The sequence below is a fragment of the Psammomys obesus genome, unplaced genomic scaffold (genome assembly GCF_907164565.1).
Source record: "Psammomys obesus unplaced genomic scaffold, mPsaObe1.curated_primary_1811, whole genome shotgun sequence".
NCBI classification, from domain to species: domain Eukaryota; kingdom Metazoa; phylum Chordata; class Mammalia; order Rodentia; family Muridae; genus Psammomys; species Psammomys obesus.
The window spans coordinates 10,339,798-10,361,184 of record NW_026592118.1 but is presented as its reverse complement, the minus strand read 5'-3'; the positions used below and the strand labels follow the sequence as shown (position 1 = coordinate 10,361,184).

General features: G+C 49.0%; 2 protein-coding genes across 5 annotated transcripts in view; one reads left to right on the top strand and one right to left on the bottom strand.

The window, feature by feature from the left end:
* Dpp6 (dipeptidyl peptidase like 6) overlaps positions 1-6,003 on the top strand; it is a 749,167-nt gene extending 743,164 nt beyond the window's left edge. For all 3 annotated transcript variants that reach the window (XM_055612951.1, XM_055612949.1, XM_055612950.1), the window contains exons 23-26: positions 1,332-1,390; positions 2,033-2,105; positions 2,225-2,298; positions 4,105-6,003. In XM_055612951.1, coding sequence (XP_055468926.1) covers positions 1,332-1,390; positions 2,033-2,105; positions 2,225-2,298; positions 4,105-4,251 — 353 coding nt within the window. In that variant the 3' untranslated portion in view covers positions 4,252-6,003. The remainder of the gene's footprint in view (positions 1-1,331; positions 1,391-2,032; positions 2,106-2,224; positions 2,299-4,104) is intronic.
* Positions 6,004-18,117: 12,114 nt separating this feature from the next.
* The window catches only part of Paxip1 (PAX interacting protein 1), a 47,697-nt gene continuing 44,427 nt past the window's right edge, over positions 18,118-21,387 (bottom strand). The window contains exons 18-21 of one of the 2 annotated variants that reach the window (XM_055612813.1): positions 20,460-20,594; positions 20,302-20,377; positions 20,160-20,219; positions 18,118-18,540 (exon numbers count right to left, since the gene is read on the bottom strand). In XM_055612813.1, coding sequence (XP_055468788.1) covers positions 18,524-18,540; positions 20,160-20,219; positions 20,302-20,377; positions 20,460-20,594 — 288 coding nt within the window. In that variant the 3' untranslated portion in view covers positions 18,118-18,523. Of the gene's footprint in view, positions 20,220-20,301; positions 20,378-20,459; positions 20,595-21,387 lie in introns of both variants that reach the window. The other variant, XM_055612812.1, reaches the window with a different exon arrangement.

Here is a 21,387-nt window from a genome sequence, read left to right as displayed (position 1 = left end):
AGGAAGGGAGGGGGCATGGTGGAGGTGATGGTGAGGCTATCGCTGCTCTTGGGAGAGAATCCTGTGGGGGCCCAAATAACTGGGCTCCTTCTGCCTGCCTCCTTCGAGTCCCACAGATAGCACCTGGCCAGCACTGCTCTGTGCAGAGTGAAGCTTCCATGAGCAGGACCAGAGCTGGGAGACAGGTTGTCAGGATGACCTGTTGTGGGGTCCAGACAGACCTGATGAGATAGAGTCATCTGCCCAGGCAGTCTAGCAGCCTTTGAGGCTCATGACCCAGGGGCTCGAAGCTTTAACCAAACTTCATTGACCTTTCCATAAGAATGAATACTCCCGATAGCTGAGCAGTGATGGGACACGCCTTTAATCCCAGTGTTTGGGAGGTAGAGGCAGGCAGTTTTCTGAGTTTGAAACTGCCCTGGTCTACAGGATATCAGGGACTACACAGAGAAACCCTGTCTGAAAAAGGCAAAAGCAAAATTAATGCTCCTGCTTCAACTCCTGATAACCTTTCCACAAGGTTTTTGTTTTCTTTTGTTTTGTTTTGTTTTTGTTTTTTTTTTTGCATTGTGTGTTGAATTGTTCAAACTCAGTGAGACATTCTGAATTCCTTGATCATGCTAGTCCCAATTTGCTCAATTCAAATATGCATGAATTTGACCATACCTTCTCACACACACCTTTGTTTCACTGTTAAGTGTAGGGCTCAGGGCTTCATGCATGCTAGGCAGGCACTGTCCCTACTGAGCTCTCAGCCCACCTGGGTCTTAATGAACCACAGCTGGAAAGTCCCTTTCGTTGCCCTCCTAACTCAAGAAAGATCGCATAGACACCCAATGACACTGAAGTGAGCCCTTCTTCCCTGGCTGTCCTAGAAGAACAATGCTGTGAGAGAACTGCCTCCTCTTCTGTGACCTGGCACACATCAGGTCTTATGCAGAGCCAGGGTCTAAGCTGACTTAGAGAAACCCACCAGAAATGACGAATTTAAGCAACACACACACACACAGTTTTACTCTTATGCCATGACCCAGAAGTTTTAAAACCCAAAATTTAAGCCCAGAACATTTGTGCATTTAAGCCCAGTACTTGAGAGGCAGAGGCAGGTGGATTTCTGTGAGTATGAGCCATCCTGACCTACACATCCAGTTTCCAGACCTGCCAAAACTCAACCTTGTCTCAAAACAAAACAAACAAACAAACAAAAAGCCTAACATTTACCATGCAAGTGGCAGGGAAAAGGCCCCACACTGCAGCCTCATCCTTTCCATCCGGGCTCATTGCAGCCCTTGAGGACCAGAGATGACCTCCTTCCCTTTGCCTCTGTCCAGCCTCTGCATTTTCCGAGCGGTACCTTGGCCTCCATGGGCTCGACAACAGACCATACGAGGTACGTTTGGCATAGCTGCTACTTGGCAAGGCAGGAAAGGAACCAAGTGAAACTGGTCAATCTACTCTTGCCCTTCATCAGGCCCTTCCTCCCAACCCCACCCTCAGTCACTCCAAGGGCAGGTTCTCTCCACCATCAAAACTTTGAGATCCTCTCTCTCACCACACTGATATGGATTAATATGGCCGCTGTCAACTTATCTGTTCTCCTGATTGGTTTTGGTGGGTGAGGGAGAGAGATGAGAAAGCCTAGGGAGCTGCTGGCTGTTGGGGCTTCTGCTCCCCCACATCAAAGCCTGTTCCCCTTGGGAGGGAGATGGACTGTGCACTGTATTTCTTACTACATCATCAGCTATGCACAGGCAGAAGGCCAGAGTCCTGTGGTCAGGCAGACCTCTGCATGAACAGAGAGGGACAAGCCAGTTCAGGATGACATGATGGCCCTATAAGGCCATCTATGCTTGGAGAACCCCCTTTGTTTTGTCTCTCCTTTCCCCCTCTCTCCTAAGGGAGTTGCTGTTTTCCCATGACACAGGCACCCCAGCTCTCTGGGGGACCAGGCATTTCCCTGCACTTCCCACTCCCCACCTGCTCCCTGACCCTTTCCCACAGCTGACCCTGTCCCCTTTCCCCACACATGCAGATGGCCAAGTTGTCAAACCGAGTGTCAGCGCTGGAGGACCAGCAGTTCCTGATCATCCATGCCACCGCTGATGGTGAGGACACCACCACCCCCCCCCCCCCCGCAACACACACACAGGACCCTTGGCGCTGAAGGTCCCCTAGCTAGTGATATGAGTTTTGGCAAACATTTTTTTTCTGTTTTCTTCTATAGAAAAAATCCATTTCCAGCACACAGCTGATCTCATCACACACCTGATCAAGGGAAAGGCCAATTACAGCTTACAGGTATGGAATGCTACCTGCTAGGTATGATACTTAAAGCAAGATGGCCCCTGTCATGGGGGAAGGACTGAGTGGGGTCCACATCAGATCATGTGATAATAGCTCAGCTCTATATCCAAGCCACCACCATTCATTCCATCCCACCCCGCCCCACCTTCCTCTTCTAAGCAGTGAGGAAGGCCAAGCTAGCACATGTACTCCCCTGGCAGTGTGCTGTAGGTGTGGGGAGGGTTGGTGTCAAAGCACGGGTAGCCCCTTTAGGCTGCCCAAGCACCCCTCCCACTGTGGCTTCGCTAGATCTGCCCATCCCAAAAATCAAACCCGTGACAGTCTTCACTGATACCCAGCCTCCTCCGGGCAATGCACAGTGATGATGCTGGAGACTTCTTTCATTTCCTTCTTGCCCTCTTATAGTTGTCTGGTAAAATAAAACAACTGTAACCTCATTGTCTTTTAAAATTCAGAGGCAAACAGGGTCCCCTGTCTCCATCAGAGAGTGTCTGTCTGGTTTTGACCACTGTCTGCCTCTGCATTCAGCACCCAGTGGTCTGTGGCAGCCATGTATGTGGGTTGAGTCAGGAAGGGGCTGCGGCCTGAAAGCTGTTGAGTGGTGTGGAGGCCTTGTTTATATTACATTTCAGGGTGCTATATACTCAGGATTTGTTCAGAATACTCTACACACACCATTGCCCCTGTGCATAGGAAAGGGACTCACCTGGAGCCATGCATACCAACACAGCAGATGCCCTCACAGGCACTCAAGATTCATGACAAGTTCCAGGGGACAGCACAGGGACAGGGGCCAAAGCAAGAGAGGAGGGATGCTACCTTATTGCCTTCTGTACATCTTGTGAGTTGAACATACATATTCCAGGATAATAACATCATTAAAAAAATAGTTACCCTCAAAGGCATGAGAAGACTAAAGGGTTCAGAATGAGGTTGGGTTTAGATCTAGAAAGAGCAAGATTCCAAGTCATACTGGTGCTACAAGCATGAAGGCTTGACATAGCGCCTCTAGAGGACAGATTATGTCATTGCACTGGCCCTATATAAAAGAGCCAACATGTCCTCCCCCCCCCCCCCCCCCCCCCCTCCTACACCCCCCCCGCCCCCCCCCCCCCCCCCCCCCCCCCGCACGCTTATGTGTATCAGCCCTCACCTTGTTGCAAACCTTGTCTTCAGGTATTGTAGTATTCAGTTCTCACACACATACACACACACACTATATAGATATATATACCACACTGTATTCAATTTTCCTTCTCACATCTCCTGGACCCAGGATCCAGCCAGGTGAGTGTACATCAAGCCAGCATGTGAGGGTCCAGACAGGAGGTAACCTGGACCTCAGAAAAACACTCAGTCAGAAGTCTGTTTCTCTGTGTGTGTCTGTGTTTCTCTCTGTCTCTCTGTCTGTGTGTGTGTGTGTCTGTCTCACTCTGTGTCTGTCTGTCTGTCTGTCTCTCTCTCTCTGTGATTCTTGGCCTGTGACCCTGTAGCTCCTGAACATACTGCATGCACTGCCCTTGGTGAGGGGAAGAGAGCTGCTGAGGAGGGAGGTGCTGGGAAACGGGTCAGTTTTCATGACCTGCTAGAACTGCAAGAGCCCTTTGCCTGGTATGGGAAAAAAGCTCCCCACAGGGAAGGGCGCTGTTGCTGGGGCCCCAGGGGCTAGGAGCGTCATCCTGTAGCTAGCGTTCAGCGTGCGGAGCCTGGCTTTTGCTACACTGCATATCCTCTGTGCCTCCAGCAGTCTCTTTGGGGGGGTGACTACGGATGAGAAACCTCACTCCTCTTCCCTCACAGATATACCCAGATGAAAGTCACTACTTCCACAGCGTGGCGCTCAAGCAGCACCTGTACAGGTCCATCATCGGCTTCTTTGTGGAGTGTTTCAGGATCCAGGACAAGCTACCAACAGCCACAGCAAAAGAGGACGAGGAAGAGGACTAACCACGCTCGAGACCTAAGCACAGACATGGCTTTTTCTACAACAATATGCAACTGAGGAATCCCCACCAGCACTGGTGTCGGCGTTCCATAGCATGTGTCTCAATACTGAAGGCCACTCAGTGGGGGCAGCAAGCTCCAGGCGGAAATGAGTCACCACACAGTCCGGAACAACCCCACCTCAGCACCATCGCCTACTCCTGGCCCCCAATGACTGGCACATCCCGAGCCCCTCCCCCAAGGGGACAAAGTGAAGGACAGATGACAGTGAGGACACACTTTGAGTCCATGAAAACCGGCCCTTAAGTTCAAGCTTCCTCTCTGTAACATTGAGGTCCGCCATCTGCATTTGTGCACTGCATTTGTTCTCAGCCGTGAGTCTCGTCGGGCCTCGTGTCTGACAGAGCTGTGCCGTGGGAAGAGGACAGCATGGTTGTCTCGGCGGTGTTCATACATGCCTGCCTGACCCCTCTCTGTGGTTAGAAAAGCCCCCACTGTTCCTACCTGCACCCAGAAAGCAGGTCTTTTATGTACAAAGTAAGACTCTAGCTCTGCCCATGGTTAACCTTGTAGAATTCCTTTGTATTTTTCTATGATTTTAACTGGACACCCCACTGTCTCTGCCCCTGTACTGTCTCACTCTGAATTTTCTTTCTTTCTGTCTCCTGTTGTTGCTTTGCTTTCCATGTTGCACTTGTTTGCCTGTTTGGATAAAGAGATCATTCTGGAATGGCTGCTGTCTCTGTTAAACTTGGTGGAGGTACTGCAGACACCAAGGTCACAGAGCACCCAGCAGCCTGCACTGAAGCCCATCAGTAAAACCTTCTGCCCCTTCCCCACCCCAGTGGCGCTAGGACTTGCCTGTGCTCCATTGCCCGTCACATGTGTCCTTAAACTACTACTCTCCCTCCTCAGTCAGTTGTCCAGTCTTTCCAAGTGACGTTTGGCTCCATTCCTAGGTCTGCTGAGTAAGCCCACATCGTGAGCACCCCGCAGGCCATGTGGGAGCACGCCCTGTCATGGCTGCCACTCTCCCTTCCTGCTCTGACAGTGAGGCTGATGAGCTTCATCCCACCTCGTCAGCCTTGTGAGATACACACTGACCAGATGTATGACCACTGTCACCTATATATATACATATATATATATATTTCATTTCATTGTATATAAAGCAAGAAAAGTGTGTCTGGCATTTGTGCGGTCCCCTCCCCCTTCGCGGCGCTAACTTTGTGTTGAGTTTGCATGCAGACACCTCTCTGGCTGATCTGGCCTCTCCAAATCAGTGCTGCTTTGAAATATATCAATCGCCATCATTTCCTTTCAGGTTTGTTGACAACCTGTATGTCAGTAATGATTGCCCCAGTTTCCACTCCTGCTGGGGTGTCCTGAAACCGTGTCCTCAAAGATGTGTCCATGTCGGTTTTTTTCTTTTTTCTTTTTCTTTCTTTTTTTTTTTTTTTTTTTTAATGTTTGGGGGCTTTGGTTCCATCCACATGAGCTTCAAGCGTTGGTCCTTGTTAGGTCTATTGGAAGAGTTGCATCCTGGGGCTCTCCATAGGTGATGCATTGCCACCGGTGAGAAGGGACCTCATGCTGACAGGCAGACCGGGATTTCACTACTTCAGCAGGCTTGGCTGATGGCAAAGCCCAGGAAATCTAAAAAGGGAGCCAGCTCTGGCTGCAGGAATGGGTCGGAGGGCCGCGGGGGTGTGGCATGGTAGCGTTTGTCATCCATGGAATAAAACATTATTTTACCACTCAGGTTGTTCTTTTCTTACTTTACTCCGTTGGCTCACATTAGAAAGCAAGAAAGACTTCAAGACATGGTTTTTAGTTTTTGGTTTTCCTTTGAAATAGGAGGAGGATGCCTCACTCTGTAGGCCTGACTGGCCTGGAACTCACGATATAGACCAGGCTATCCTCAACTTAAAGATCTATCTGCCTCAGCTCTCAAATGCGGGGATTAAATGTGTGAGCTGCCATGCCCAGCCTGCTCTGTTTCGTTAATGCCGAGTGGAGCTCACTTCTTATTCACATGCTTACATAATAATGGGCCTTGTGACATATTCACGAATATAGGGCACGTTGACCCCATTCACCTACATGACCTCTCTTGCACTACTCTCCCACTCCAGGTGAGCACTTTCTTTTAGCAAACAATCCCCTCTACTTTCATGCCTTTTCGGTAGTGGGGATGGATCAATGAATTTAATTAGCGGTGCTTACATGAACGTGGGTGAAGGGTTTTGAGCAACTTACCCGTGACTACACCACTGAAGAAAACATTTCCTTCTCCTCCAGGCACATTAAACATCAGTAGCTCCTTAGAGAGGGTAAGACTTCATATGCCTCTCCCACATCCATCATAGAATGTTGATGGGCCCAGTCGTGTGCCGGTGGCCACCGCTGCTCTGAGTTCCTGTCTGGGGACAGAATTTCACAGCACTCTTCCCCCATGCTCTGAATCTTCTGGTCTTTCTTTTCATTTTAAATAAGGTTCCTGTAGCTTGGAGTGGAAGACATAGAGGTTCCATTTAAAGATGAACACACAACAATCTCTTATTCTCAGAACTTTGGCCTATTATGATGCCCACTGCAAAAGAAACTCCTCTGGCCAAAGATGTGAGCTGCACTGTCTTATGGGAATAATCATAAATATTTAGAAGATTTTTGTTGTTGTTTTCAAGACAGAGTTTGGTTACACAGAGTCCTGGACTCGCTTTGTAGACTAGGCTGGCATTGAACTCACAGAGATCTGCCTGCCTTTGCCTCCCTGAGTGCTGGGACTAAAGGTGCACACCACCACACTTGGTTTAGAAGAAAATCTGAGGTGCACAGCATATCCATAGCTAAGTAAAGCAGCTTCCCACCAGGGCCTCTGCCCTCCCAGCCATTGCTCTTGACCAAGTTTAAAGTACATGAATTCCCTCCAGTGGAGCCAGCCTCAGATCCAACCCCATAACAGTCATGCCACTCTTATACCAGTGGGCCCATCTTCCCTGGCAGGCCAGTAGTATAGCAAGTATGCAGTGTCCACAGCCCTCGAATAGAACTGATAACTTTTCTCTTCTAGCAGCCTGCATTCTGGAAGAAAGGTCCCAGCTCTATTTTTTCTGTGTCCAGAAACCAATATGTGTGATGTCTTTAGCAAAATGTCTTTGAAATACTCATGGATCCCCCAAATTGATGCATGGAGAGCCCTGAATACATCAAGTAAAACCCATATAACCTGCTAATCATGTAACCTGTAACCATAGAACCATATAGCATGATGGCTCACGCCTGGCATCGCAGCACTCAGAAGGGTGAGATTGGAGTTCAGAATGGTTTCTAGCTGCAAAACAAGCTCAAGGCCACACAAGACCCTATGCAAGGAGGGTAAAGAGGGACTGGAGAGATGGCTCAGTGGTTAAGATCACTAGCCATTCTTCTAGAGGAAAACAGGATTTGGTCCCAGCACCCACACGGTGGCTCCCGACCATCTGAACTCCAATTTCAGGAGATGTAATGCCCTCTTCTGGTCTCTGTGGGTGCCAGGCAGGCACACGTTTCACATGCATATATACAGGCAATACACCAACTTGGATAAAAAAATAAAATAAATCAATTTAGGTAAAGAAAAGGAGAACTAAAAAGAAAGAGGAGGGGAGGGGAGGGAAGAAGTAGGGGAGGGATAAGCAGAAGAGAGGAGAGGAGAAAAGGAGGGAAGGAGCAGAAGGGAGGGGGGAGGGGAGAAGCAGAGCACACTGTGGTGGCAACTGTATTGAGAGTAGCTGCAAAGTTAAAAGCAAACCCTCCCTGATCCTGTGGTGAGTGAGACAGAAAGACAGCAGGGGACCCACAAAATACCTCCACTAGCCTGGAGCCGGCAGTACCTAAAGGCTGACAGGGGCAGGAGCAGCAAGGTAAAGTCTGTTAGTGACGGATCCTCAAGGAGGTGGGGGTGCAGGCAGGCTCTGCAGCTTTAAGGACACCTCGCTTTCTGGCACAAAAATTCACGTGCTTCTGGTTACTGTTAGTGGCAAATGCTGAAAAAGGACAGGGACGGGCTGAGACCTTCGGTTTGGAATGCTTCAGAAGGAATGGAAACCAGAAAAGGAACACCCTAGTGAGAGCAACACTATTGTGTTAAGATTCAATAGGAAGAAAACCTTTAAAGCCACTGGAACAGGGAAAAGCCTGCTATTCGGATTCTGCCCACCTTCAGGGTGATGGGGCTTAGATAAATTATTCAGGGACATTAGGGCTGTCTCCAGCTGGGAAGCAGAAGTCTTAATACTCAAAACCCAGCCACGGCTGTGAGTTGAATCACTGTGTCCTCTTGTCATCGGGACTCCTGAGGACATCCTGCAGGGACCTCTTGACACACCTGTTGGGAGGCTGAGAAAAACACAGGGGCAGGCCAGGCGGGACCCAGATTCCTGAGCTACCGCTATTTGCACCATAGGCAAGCATGTGTTAGGTACTCAGAGCCTAGAAGAGTCAAGGGCAGACTTCTACAAACCAGAAGTGAAAGAGGAGGGGCGGGGTGCTGCCAGGGAAACCCCGCAGAAGGTAAGTCAAGCCTGATGCCAGGTGGGCAGTGAAACCTCTTGGGGATGGGGTGACAGCAGAGGAGCCTCCAGCCCAAGAGCCCCAGTGTGGTCAGGGTGAGGAGGAAGCCAGGATGGAGGCAGAGAAGGATCCTGGCCTGTTGCTCTGCCTTCCTGGCCCAGTGATTTCTGGGCTTGTCTATCTCAGCAGTTCCCTCTCACCTCAAGGGCCAGCACAGAGTCCTCCCATGGACTCACCCAGATGGCATAAGTGTAACATCCACACCAGTAAGGCTGCTGGGGTTCAGGAGGTTGAGGCCTGGTATTGCTGCTGAAGAGCAGCCAATCTCAGCATGGCTGTGCTATCTCCTGGCCCCAGCTCCTCCCTGCTGTTCCCAAGGAGTCGGGAATCACACATCTCTGCCTTACTGGCTCAGCCACCCACCGACCCAGGGCATTAGACAGGACCCCTACTATCAGCCCCCCAAAAGCTTTCTGGGATCATCATAGACTGTAAGGGCCCTTACCACACTGGGAGTGTGATCACGTGGCCAGCCATGATAGGTAAGACAGTGTTCAGAGAAGACAAGAGACTCTAGTTCCTGTAGGCAGCTGACTTCCCCTGCCTTCCATCCTTACACGTGCGCGCACGCGCGCACACACACACACACACACACACACACACTTTGTCTGGCTCTTGTCACTTAATGTGGAGAACTCAACTGCTATCTTGTGAGGACATCCCCATGGTCCCAAAATGAGTTCCAGGTGGCTAAGAGTCAGGTAGACAAGGGGTGAACTTGAAGAGGGGTTCCCAGATCTCTGGCGCCATGAGAGGGCTGCATTCCTTGGGGCAGCTTGATGCAGTCCTAAGAGACCCTGAGCTGGAGACATGGAGCAGATGTCTGATACTCTGAACTAGATCACAAATACAAGCTGTTCTGAGCTGGCAAACATCAGGCCCGCACTTGCACAGTAGTTAAATCCAATCCTGACAATCGCCTTGAGTCCCCAGTGCTGGAGGCCATATGCGAGCTGCTCTGTAGGACCCAGGGATTCCCTTGACCTTGTCCCAAGACACCAGAGGTCTCATCTACTGCAAACCCTCCATGAGCACGGAACACTGTCCTCTGGGTAGACATGGAGGAAGTTCTATGGCTACCTGCAGGCTTAGCTGCACGCTGTGGCCCTCAGCTTGCCCTTCAAGCACAGGCAGTTTCTCCTGTGTCATCCAGAATCACACAAGCCAGCAAAGGCCTTGACATTCAGTTTTATATTGCTAAAGTGTGTTAATGGCAGGCAGGGCCGGCTCCATATCAGAAAATGGAATCTCACAGCTCTGGCACTGGTCTGATAGCTGCTAGCAGCCACAGAGCCAGAGAAATGGCAGCCAGGCCCCGGCTATATCTTTAGTGTAAAGTCAAGCCATGGACTGCAAAGGTCGCCTACCCTGACATGCTATAGCTCAGTTCACTGTGACCTGACATGCTTACTAACTGGTACTTCAGCCAGACTGAATTCTCCACATGCCCCAGAAACAGTATCATCCATGACTGTCACAGAGAAGGGAGTGCCCACAGCAAGCTAGCTGCTCTGGTCACCTCTCAGTGAGAAGCAGGAAGACCCCTATAAATAACACACCAGACGTCACTAACTCTGTAACTCTGTTAGCCCCTGTAGCTAGTTATCGCTCTTCTAGGAGAGATTCCAGCTTAAAAAACACACAGAGAGAGAACAGGGAAATAACCACAGGAGATGGTAGAGCAATCCCTGAGGATACACAGTGAGGATCACATACCCCTAAAGAACACCAGAGTCATCCTCAGGGGGTCAAGGACAGTCAACAGAACCTCAGCCAGTTCTTACAGTGGGAAGAGCTCCAAAAGTCTGCTTGCCAAGAAAAGTCCCTCTACACGTCCTGGTACAGCACCATCCCCTGTTGTTGAGAGAAGGGTTGTGTTATCAATTGAGTGCACAGGCAGTTGACAGACAGTGATCCCGAGTTCTTCAAGGCAGGTCTCCACCCAGGAAAGTCAATGGTCTATGGGCCCAAGCCTCCAGCACTGGGATGACGCATAAACCATGCTTAGCACCTGCCCTGTTGTTTGCTCACTGCTACAATGTGCCTTCCAGAAAAACCCCACTATAGAGCCAGCAGGTAAAGGCACCTGCTGCCAAGCCTGATGACATGAGTTTGATCTCCAGGACTCACATGGTGAAAGGAGGGAACTGACTCCCAAAAGTTAATTATCCCCTGATTACACATATGTACACACTAAATTAACAAACAAAACCACCCACAGGGGATGAAATCCTCACAGCTGACCAGACAGCCTGGCAGAAGGGTCTGGAAGGTTGGGGTCTGCTCTGAATCAGTGCTTCACCCTCTGGGACCTTCTGAGAAACCAGCCCTAGCAGAACCCCTCATAGGTGTCCAGACCCCAGTGTCACAGTCTGTAAGTGACATGTCAGTGGTGACAAATCTGGCCTCCTCACTCCTGGATCTCAGCCACATGCTTGAGCATCTCTCTGTCTCATCTTCATGAGGAAATGATCAAGCTGTCCATCTTGATGGTTGCCCAGGGCAACATGGAGCCTTGGAAAACGGGTGCCGACAGGGGAGCTAGAGTCAGGAAAAGCATGTAGAGATGTAGTCCAGAGTCAAGAAACTGCCTAAGGCCCAGAGGGTCACCTCCTACCTGCACTGGCCACCATTGCCCTCCCGGGGTCTCCTGGACCAAGCCCCAGCCAGATCCCCAGCTCTCGGGCACAGCACTGCTCCTGCTGTAGGCTCTTTAGGTCTGGAACCATGAGGCCACAAGTAGCCAGGAAGCCACTTACCCCATCCTGCCCAGGCCCCTCCACCTGTGTGTCACTGTATCCTAGACCTCCTGGGAAGGAGACAACCTGGAAAACACATTTCCCCAGTTTTCCAGCCTATTTTCCTCCCTTCTTTCCTTGGACCATCCCAAGGCTCTAGAAACCCAGTCTCCATGCACACCAGCTAAAGGCTGTCCTGGGCTGGGATGGATGTTCGTGATGACCGTGGGAGCCTGGATCTGGCTCCAGCAGCAGGGCAGAGCTACATGGTCCTGCTGTAGGTCCATGGGAAAATGGAACCTCTGTCAAAGATCAGAGCCAAGTTCCTCTTGGGCAGATGGTAATTAAAAGCTAAGGGCTCAGCTGTTAAGAGCACTCGTCACCCTTGCAGAGAATATGCATTCAATTCCCATACCCACATGTTACCTATGGTGGTTTGAATGAAGATGGCACCCACACATGTATATAATTTCATGCTTAGTCCCCAGCTGATAAACTGTTTGGGAGGAGGTGTGTCACTTGGGACTGAGCCCACACCAGGCCCAGTCTCTCTCTCCTCTCTCCTATCGCTCCATCCCTCTTTCTGCTTCCTCCAGATCAAAATGTAAAGCGCTCAACCACTGCTCCAGAGCCATGCCTGCTTCCCAACATGATGATAATGGACTAACCCCTAAAACTGTATGCACGACCCCAGTTACATGTTTTCTTAGACAAGAGTTGGTCATGGTGTCTCTTCAACAGCAGTAAAGCCCTAAGACACATGTACATTATTCCAGGTGCTTTACTGGGCACCTGGAATTGGATTGATGACTGTTGCCTAAAAACGTTTTCCCAAACTGTACTGTCTTAAATATGCTGACCACTAAGTGCCTGGGATCATACTCCCCGAGTCCGACCCAGGCTAACGGAGTCAATCTGAAGAGTAGTCTCTCTCACTTCTTCATGTTTTGCTTCCATGTCTGGACACCTCAGTAACCTAAACTAAGTGGCTGTCAGACCCCGGAGTTGGGAAGAGAGAACCAAACACTACCCCGGCATCTTGGACACTTTGTCAGGGAGGTTCCCATTTCAAATAGACTCTGTCTATGATCTGAAGAAGGAAAGGGCTCATGAGTGGTCCCCAGTCATAGTGACCTGGGACATCATAACGACAGGGAGCCCTGGGTCATCATATGGGTTGTGAGTCCCACAAGATGACCAGCTATGCCTCCCCACCAAGTTTATAGCTCTTTGCCTCTAAGGAAGGGACCCCTCCTCCCATGACACAGTAGCCTCTGCCGCAGAGAGGGCCTGGAGCTGCTGACTCTTGAATCCTGAGTAGGAGATCAGATAGCCAGGAGCAGGTTGGCCTTCACAGAGGGCAGGCAGAGGGCAAAGCTCTGAGGGTCTGTGAATGCCACCCAGAAGCAGTTAGCATCCCAGGATGTAGTCTAGTCCGCAGAAAGGGCGTCTGGTTCTGACCTCAGGAGCTGTCCAGCACTAGTTAAAGCGCTGGGGTGTCGGAGTTGTTCAACCTGTCATCTGAAAGTGGCCAGCAGGTGGCAATAAAGGCCATACTCTGGCCTGGGTCTCACCCACAGGTGTTAGGAGCAGGCAGTCCCAAGGCAAGGGCGTCTAGTTTTTCTTCGAACCGCTGTGGCAGTGCTTTGCAAAACTCTGAGACTGCATCCCCCACTCGCATACACACACAAGAAGACACTCTTTGCTAGTGCAAGGATCAGGAACCAAGGCTCTTTGGGAATAAGAGGTGGGTGGGTCTCAAGTAACACTACAGGACAGGAGCTGATGTCCAAGGAGTGTCCCCAAGGGCAGTGTCTATGATTAGGTATGAACATGGTGCTTGAAAACTGGGGTGCAGCCTGAGGCCAGTACCCTTGATATCTCCACCTCAGGTCACTGGGGAGCTCTGATATGTCAGGGTTTGGGAACCTATACTGGCTTGTCTACACTTGAGATCCTGCTGGCCACTAACTGCTCCAGGTTGAAGACGTGGCAGGAAACTAAAGGGGCCACGGCATCACAGGGACACAAGGAGAGTGGGTCCTGGCAGGTAGCAGGCAGGGCAGAAAGGTGGCTGTGTCTGCCCAGTCTCTTGTCTATCACAGCAAAGCATGGCAGGTCTGGGGTGAACCTGTAGAGAGCTGTTTCTCAGTGCTGGAGGCTGAAGTCTAAGAAAGACCCATCTGTGAGTAGGGCTGGTTCCTCCTGTGACCTCGCTTCCTGGCTTGCAGTATCTGTCCTCTCACATGGCTAGCTCTCCGTATGTAACCTTCTCTTCTTGAGGCCTCAGATACAGCTGGGCATGGGAGCACATGTGTAGCACTGAGGAGACAAAAACAAGAGGATCATGAGTTCAAAGCCAGCCTTGTCTATATAGCCAGAAAGTGGGGAGATGCTGTAGGAAACGCAAAAACAAAAGGATAGAATCACACTAAACAAGGCCCTGTACAACCTGTACCCTAACTCTCCTGTTGATGACTCCTCTCTACCAAATATAGTCCCATTCTGAGGAGCTGGGCGAGGACTCAGCAGTGATGAGAAATCCAGGCCATCAGATTATAGTCACCAGGCTTTGCTCAGACAAGTGTTGCTGAGACGCCTGCAGACCAGCATGGCTGTGCTCACCAGTAGATAGGACTTACAAGCTCCAGGAAGGGTGGAGGCCGAGGGTGGGTGGGTCTGGAGCCTGGCTGCTCTCAGGCTACACCTATGTGCGGCCCCTCCCTACTTCTCTTCTCACAAAGGGGACTCCAGTGGGCTCTTTTAAGTCCCACCTGACTGGGTCTAGTCCCAATCTTTCTGGAATTGTTTTGATTTCATTCCCTCCAAAATTAAAACTATTCGTTATTGACCATTTTTGTTCAAAATATTTTGAGCAAAAGCCTCCGAAGCATTCTACTGGGATTTGGAACACACCTTCCTATTGCTGCTAAGAAGTGTTAACAGCAAAGGTAGTAACCTGAAATAAAACAAAATCCCATTCTCTTACAGTTCTGCAACCAGAAGGCTGCCTGGATCTTTCTACTAGAAAGAAACCAAGAGGCTATCCCTCAGCCTGCTAGTGAGTGCCTTCAACCTCAGCACTTGGGAGGCAGTTGAGGCCAACCTGGGCTACATAGTTGAGATCCCATCTCAAACAAACAGGAAAAAAAAAAATGCAGTGATAAACAGTTGGCTGAGAGGCCAAGGGACAGCCATCATCTGTTTACCCTGGCCAAACTTGTAGAAAAAAACTAAAGTTCTCACGCTCCAGCCTCCACACCTGGGATGGAGTGTTTCCTGGCTTGCAGTGCAGCATCCAGACATGAACACAGGCTGAACCCTCTCTCCTCATCCCTTGCATTGCTTTCTCAGGGCTCATGGGCCCAGACTGGACCAGTTGAATAGCCTGGGATAAACTCACCTCTTCAAGGACTCAGCCTTTACGATGCCTGTGAGTCCATGTGGCATCGGTTCCATGGAACCTTCAAACTGGCCTGCCTCCCACAAAGAATCTAACCTATCTCTGAGGCTTTACCAAAGCAGAGAAAAATAAGATAGTAAGAAACCACATACGCCTCCCGGGGGCCCATTACAGCCTCCAGAAAGGCCACAGAAAACAAACAGCAGCAAAGAGTTGGGGGGGGGGGTGGCCAGTGCTTTCGAGGTTTAGGGGAAGCTTCACAAGACTCAGCATTCAGAAAAGCCTGTCACATAGGAACTGAGCGTTTTGATTTAGGATTAGCCAAAGAGGCAGAAGAATGGATGGTGGGAAAGGTAGAAGGGGTGAGCGTGTCATAAGTGAAATTAGACTTGAGGACACAACTTGGGTTCTCTTTCTAGCAGGACCAGACTCCCAGAATCTTGTTTCAAGGAAACTGCTTATCAACTGGAGGGGGACACTACGGCATGGAGGATCGAAATCCTGCTGAAACTGCTGAGGAGGAAGCGGCAAGCCTGTTGACAATGGGTGTGGCTAGGCATAGAAGCAGGCCTGCAGTACAATGAGCAAGACCGGGATAACAAGCAAAAAAAAGGGGGGGGGGGGGCTCATTGTCTGTCTGTCCGTGAAGTCCTGGTCAATCCCTGGGACTGCATAAGGCTGTCAAGGTAAGAGACAGCAACCCCAGCACCAGTGGAGGTAGGAGGGACCAGACTGAAGGTCATCCTCTGGTGCATAGCAAGTTTGAGGCCAGCCTGGGATACATGAGGTAAATAATAAATACAACAAATTAAGTTTAAAAATCTTTAAATTAAAACCAATCTCAATGAAGCAAACAAAAAGGACTGTGAGAAGGCTCAGCAGGCAAAGGAACTCAGACCCAAGCTTGACAACCTGAGTTTAATCTCTGGAACCCACATGGCATTAAGAAGCGACTCCTGCACACTGTCCACGAATTCACATGTGCTCTGGCCCGCCTGCTTCCTCTGATTCTCAAATAAGAATTTTTGAAGAAAACACGCGTCAAACTTGAAGCCGCTTGTGCCAACGGCACCAAAGACACAACAGCCATTGTGTGTGGGGGAGGGAGGCAAGAAATTGTGAGAATGCTCACTTTAGGCTTCCAGAACTTTCATACTTAGTTTTTTCACTCACACAAATCCTGTGTGAGCGCTTCGTGGAATGCAGCCACAGACGGAAAGAGCTTGGGATAGTTAGCGTCTGATGAATTGTGGCCCAATTTCCAGTCAAAATAGTTAAAGGAAGCAAGATGCGCAGCTTCTACTAGGAACTTTACTACACAATTTAAGCACCTTCTTAAAATTGTCCAATATCCCCTGGCAGTGTGTGATAACATTTCCTGACACTCCAGACGCCTAGAGAGCCAAAGTACTTGCCTGTCAGAGAACACACACACACACACACACACACACACACACACACACACACACAGCCAACCCCAGCACAGGTAGAAGCAGTTTTAACTCTGGGACACAATGAAGCCATCCTGTAATGGTTTGGACACGCATACACACCCTGGGCACACTCACTTTCCATCTACTACCACTGCCGGAAATCACAGGATTAGAAGTGATGCAGTACATTCATGATGTTTTTTTTATCACTGAGCACTAAAATGTGCCTGGGGTAACAAAGCAAAACTTTGATGCTACAGGAAGTTAATTAAAAACAGACACATTCAATCAACAGAAAGTATTTATATTTTAAACAATGTGGGCAAAAATATAAAATTTTTATTCATTTTTTTGAGACCAGATCTCACCATGTAGCCCTGGATATCCCGGGTCCTACTATGTGTAACAGACTGGCCTTGAACTTGTGATCTGTATCTCAGCTTCCCAACGGCTGGCACTACAGGAGTGCACTACCATGTTCATCTGAATTTTTTCAAATACTGATGATACTTAACTGAAACAGTATTTAAGGACATACTGGCTACACTATAAAATATATTATAATTAAAAATTATAGCTACCAAAATGTCTTCAATCTGTATATGGCTCACGTTCTAACACTCATTCAAACACACGAACCAAGACTTGTGCCTTATGAAACACCACCTTTCTGATCTAGCTCATCACAAGCATTAGTCACCATCCTTTACCCCTCCCAGGCAACCCCGGCCTTTACGGCTGTGTTAGCCAGTTGGTTCTGGACAGCTCCAGGGGTCAAGTTTCTTGGCAGCTTTCAAAGGAGATGCTAACTGAAAGGTTAATCAAGCCAGTCGGACTTGTGTGTTAAACATCCAGTTATCCTGCACAGGCGACAGGTGTGACATCACACTAAGAAGGCTGTTGAACCTACATCCACCTTCTTCCAGGGTCTAAGGCCCAGAATGGCATGTGGTATCCCGGCAAATCACTGTTCCCATGTACACAGCTCTTCTGCTCATCCAGATTTCCACGCTCAGAGCTATCTCATAGTGACAAACTCCAGCGGATAAAGGCCAGCTCTAAGGTGAGTTTCTCAGGTTGCTTAGACACAGGCACACGCTTCAGAGCACTGTAAGGCAGTCTGTGAAGAAGCTGCCTGCCTGTGCATCGCTGACCAAGATGGGGACTAGGAATGTCTCTCAACAGAAAAGTGTTTCTACAGATAACAACTATGCAAACCAGTATAATGTAAAGACGCCATCTGGTCGCCAAGAAGTCATGTGATCAGGGCTAGCCAGCAAACATGTAGGTGGAAGACAATGGTGCTTCCTGTAAAACAACTGTGTGGTGACACCCTAACACAGTGCTGTCCCTATCATGCTGTGGAGTGCAACCTCAGTAGAGCGAGGCAGGTTCTGCCCAGGCTGGGAACAGGCTCATAGCTTACATTTAGTGACTGTCCAGGCTTCCAGCCCACCTCTGCCCAGAGCCCCCTTACCACACCAGGAAAGGATAGCTGCTTATGAAATACCACCAAAACTTATTTCTTCAGGAGAAAAGTTACTTCAAAACTACTCTGCTGTTAAAGTTTTTAAAACGCCATCCAGTTTGATGAAAGTCATTTAAGTTATGTATAGAATATGAAATTATAAGTAATCACTCAATTCTAAGTTCAAAAGTTCATTTATTTAAATGTGAGCAAGTTATCAATATAAAAGAAAAGTGTAAGAAATAAAAATAATCAAAGTACAAAAACATCTCAAATCTTTAACATCCATAATTTAGACAGCAAAGTCTTTATTTACATCATTTTATTTGTAGATGAAATTTCATACAGCTTTCTGAAAACACATAGAAACCTGGCAAATTAATCCAAAGACTTAATGTGGGCTCTTAGGCATATAATACAAAACATAATTTATGTTTCCTAGAATAAGATCACACATCTTAACACGATGCAGTCAGTATTACATCTGTTTTCCTGGTAGAGGCCTCTCCCTAAGGCAGAGCTGGAAAACACGCCCTCTGCAGGGAGGGAGTCTGGTGTGCACGCTGCCAGCAGCTACCCTTGTGCTCCAGGCTCCAGGCTTGCAGCAGGCCCGAGGCTGTCAGTTAAACTTATATGTGGCCTTGTTGAGGAAAACGGTCTTCACACACGCGGCAACACGGTCACATTAAGCCAGAGCCCCCACGTGACAGAGGTAGTTCTAGTGACCACCTCCTCCCTCATTCAAGCTATCCAGTTCTGTTGCACGTTAGAACACCAGGCCCGATCAAACTCCTGCATCCATGGCGCAGCCTCTCTACTTGACACATGGGTGGAGGGTCCACCCTGCTTAGGTGACCCCAGCATATGGTCAGAGCTAAAAACGGGCACCTTATGTGGGCATCTTTTAGGCCAGCAGTGGTTCTCAAACTTTCTAATGCCACAACCCTTTAATACCTCATGTTTTGGTGACTCCCAAACATAACATTATTTTTGTTGCTATTGTGATGAATCGTAATATAAATTTCTGATAGGCAGGACATCTGATATGCAACCCCTGTAAAGGGACATTTGCTCTCCAAAGGAGCCAAAACCTGCAAGTTGAGAACCACTGGGCTATGGGAACAGGCCCAAAGATGACCAATGTGACCTGAAAAACAACTCTCCCTTTGGAAAAAGCATGGGACATATGTTCTCAAAAGCCCAGAGAAGACGTAAGAGGAAGTGCTAGACCAGATGCTGCAGCAACCCTGCCTCCTGTTACTCCCCCAGCTCAGGTGCCCAGAGGAGCAGCCCTGCCAGGCACTCCTACTGGCTCCTGCCACCCAGTGCCACCCAGCTGGGTCTTTCTGGTTCACATTTTACTGAGCTCTCCTAGGCTAAAGAGGAAGTGTTTGGGAAATGCACTCAGCTGGGTAACACCACACAGATGAAAGGACAGGGATGACAGCACTCTGACCTGGAGGCTATTCACACATTAAAGTAACCACTCAGCTGGGCATGGGGGCTAATGCCTGCAGTCCCAGCACTCAAGGCAAAAGCAGGATCACTCTGAAGCCAGCCTGGGCCACACGTGGTGCCAAGCCAACATGCAATACAGAGTGAAACCTCATCTCAAAAATCTGTGTCCTGGGGATTGGAAAGATGGCTCAGTGGTTAAGAGCACCATCTGCTCTTTCAGAGGTCCTGAGTTCAGTTCCCAGCAACCACATAGTGGCTCACAACCATCTATCTATATTAGAATCTGATGCCCTCTTCTGGTGTGCAGATGAACATGCCGACAGAGCACTAATATACAATAAATAAATCAATCTTTAAAAAAAAAAAATCTGTGTTCTTCTAAAACTAATACCTGAAATTTTGTGATATGGACTGTTAACTGTCTGGCAGGTTTTACTTCTCTCCTAAAAGCCTGAAAAACCCTTAGCTGTTCAGACACTTACTTAGCCACACCCTGCAACTTACTACAACGCTGTGTTGAGACGTGTCACTTCCTACGTCCTGGCTATGGAGGGCAGAACACAGCCCCCAGGCACTGACTCCAGTCATTTCCTGTGGGGTCTAACTGTCAAATCCTTAAACACCTGCATAAGCCAGACAGGTCCTGAGTTTCTCAGAACTCTCAAAAGGGCCACTGACTGTACATTCTGTAACAGCCAGGAAAAGGTCAGGTGACAAGAACCATGGTGGCCCTTTCTCCACCTGCAAATGCACCTTCATCCTCGCCTGTCCCGCTCTGCACCTGCGTAAAGGATATGATTCGTAGTCCAGTGTCTGTGTGAGCACCCCGGTCAGAACAAACTCCGCATTATGAACATCTGAATGGAACAGAACCAACACCGTTAGGACAAGGCCACCATTAACACTCGCAGGCCAGAGCAGAGGTGCAGGGAGCCATACCTATTCCTCTGGCAAAGTACTCTCGACACAAGTGCAGGTCATTCTCACAGGATATTAAAATGATCTCTGACAGACTCTAGGGAGGAGAGAAAGCTCATGAGTGAGGGAGAAGCACCCACACGGGACAGCGCTGGCTTCTCAGGGCCCTGCTCTCTCACCTTGTTCTGCTTATGCTCCATGAGCTTCCGGAAGGATGGCTGCTTGGCTAACACCTTCCCCCCTGCGCACTCTACAATCGCCTTCATCGTTGCAAGGCTGGGGCAGATGCCAGGGGTGATATAGAAATACTTTGTCTAGAAGTAAACAGAAACATGCTTTTTAAATGTTTCCTAATTGCAGGACTTTTCATAAATTGGACCCCAAGTTTTTCTGCTTTGTTTTTTGTGGTTACTACACAAAGGCAGGGTCTGTGTAGCCGTGGCTGTACTGAAACTTTCTATGTATATCAGGCTGGCAGAACTCTCAAAAGGGCCACAGACTGTACATTCTGTGACAGCCAGGAAAAGGTCAGGTGACAAGAACCATGGTGGCCCTTTTTCAACCTGCAAATGCACCTTCATCCTCGCCTGTCCCTGCTCTGTACCTGTGTAAAGGATATGATTCGTAGTCCAGTCTCTGTGTGAGCACCCCGGTCAGAACAACTCTGGCTGTCCTGGAACTTTCTATGTGTATCAGACTGGCCTTGAACTCAGAGATCTGCCTGACTCTGTCACCCAAGTGCTGGGATTTGAAGGTGTGCTATCACCTGGCTCTATTGCGATTTTTGACAAAATATCTAATTTTCCAGAACTATGCAGCTATCTGTCCTGAGACACACAAGGAGCTAGCTGAGCGCTTTCCACATCAATTGCGGCCTGTGGCCTGTAAAAGTAACCACATCAGCTGCCCGTGGTCAATCTGAACACATTAACAGTAAACTCAGGACTCTGTTAATGCACTAGTGTTGTATTAAGGGCAGAAATCAAAACACTTCCCTTCATGTCATTTAACCAAAGTCAAGCCCAGAATTTGAATTTTTTCCTTCTCTCCATGTGTCTTCCATCCTTCCCTCTCCACAGTAGGAGTCTGAATCTGCCTGTGTGAAGG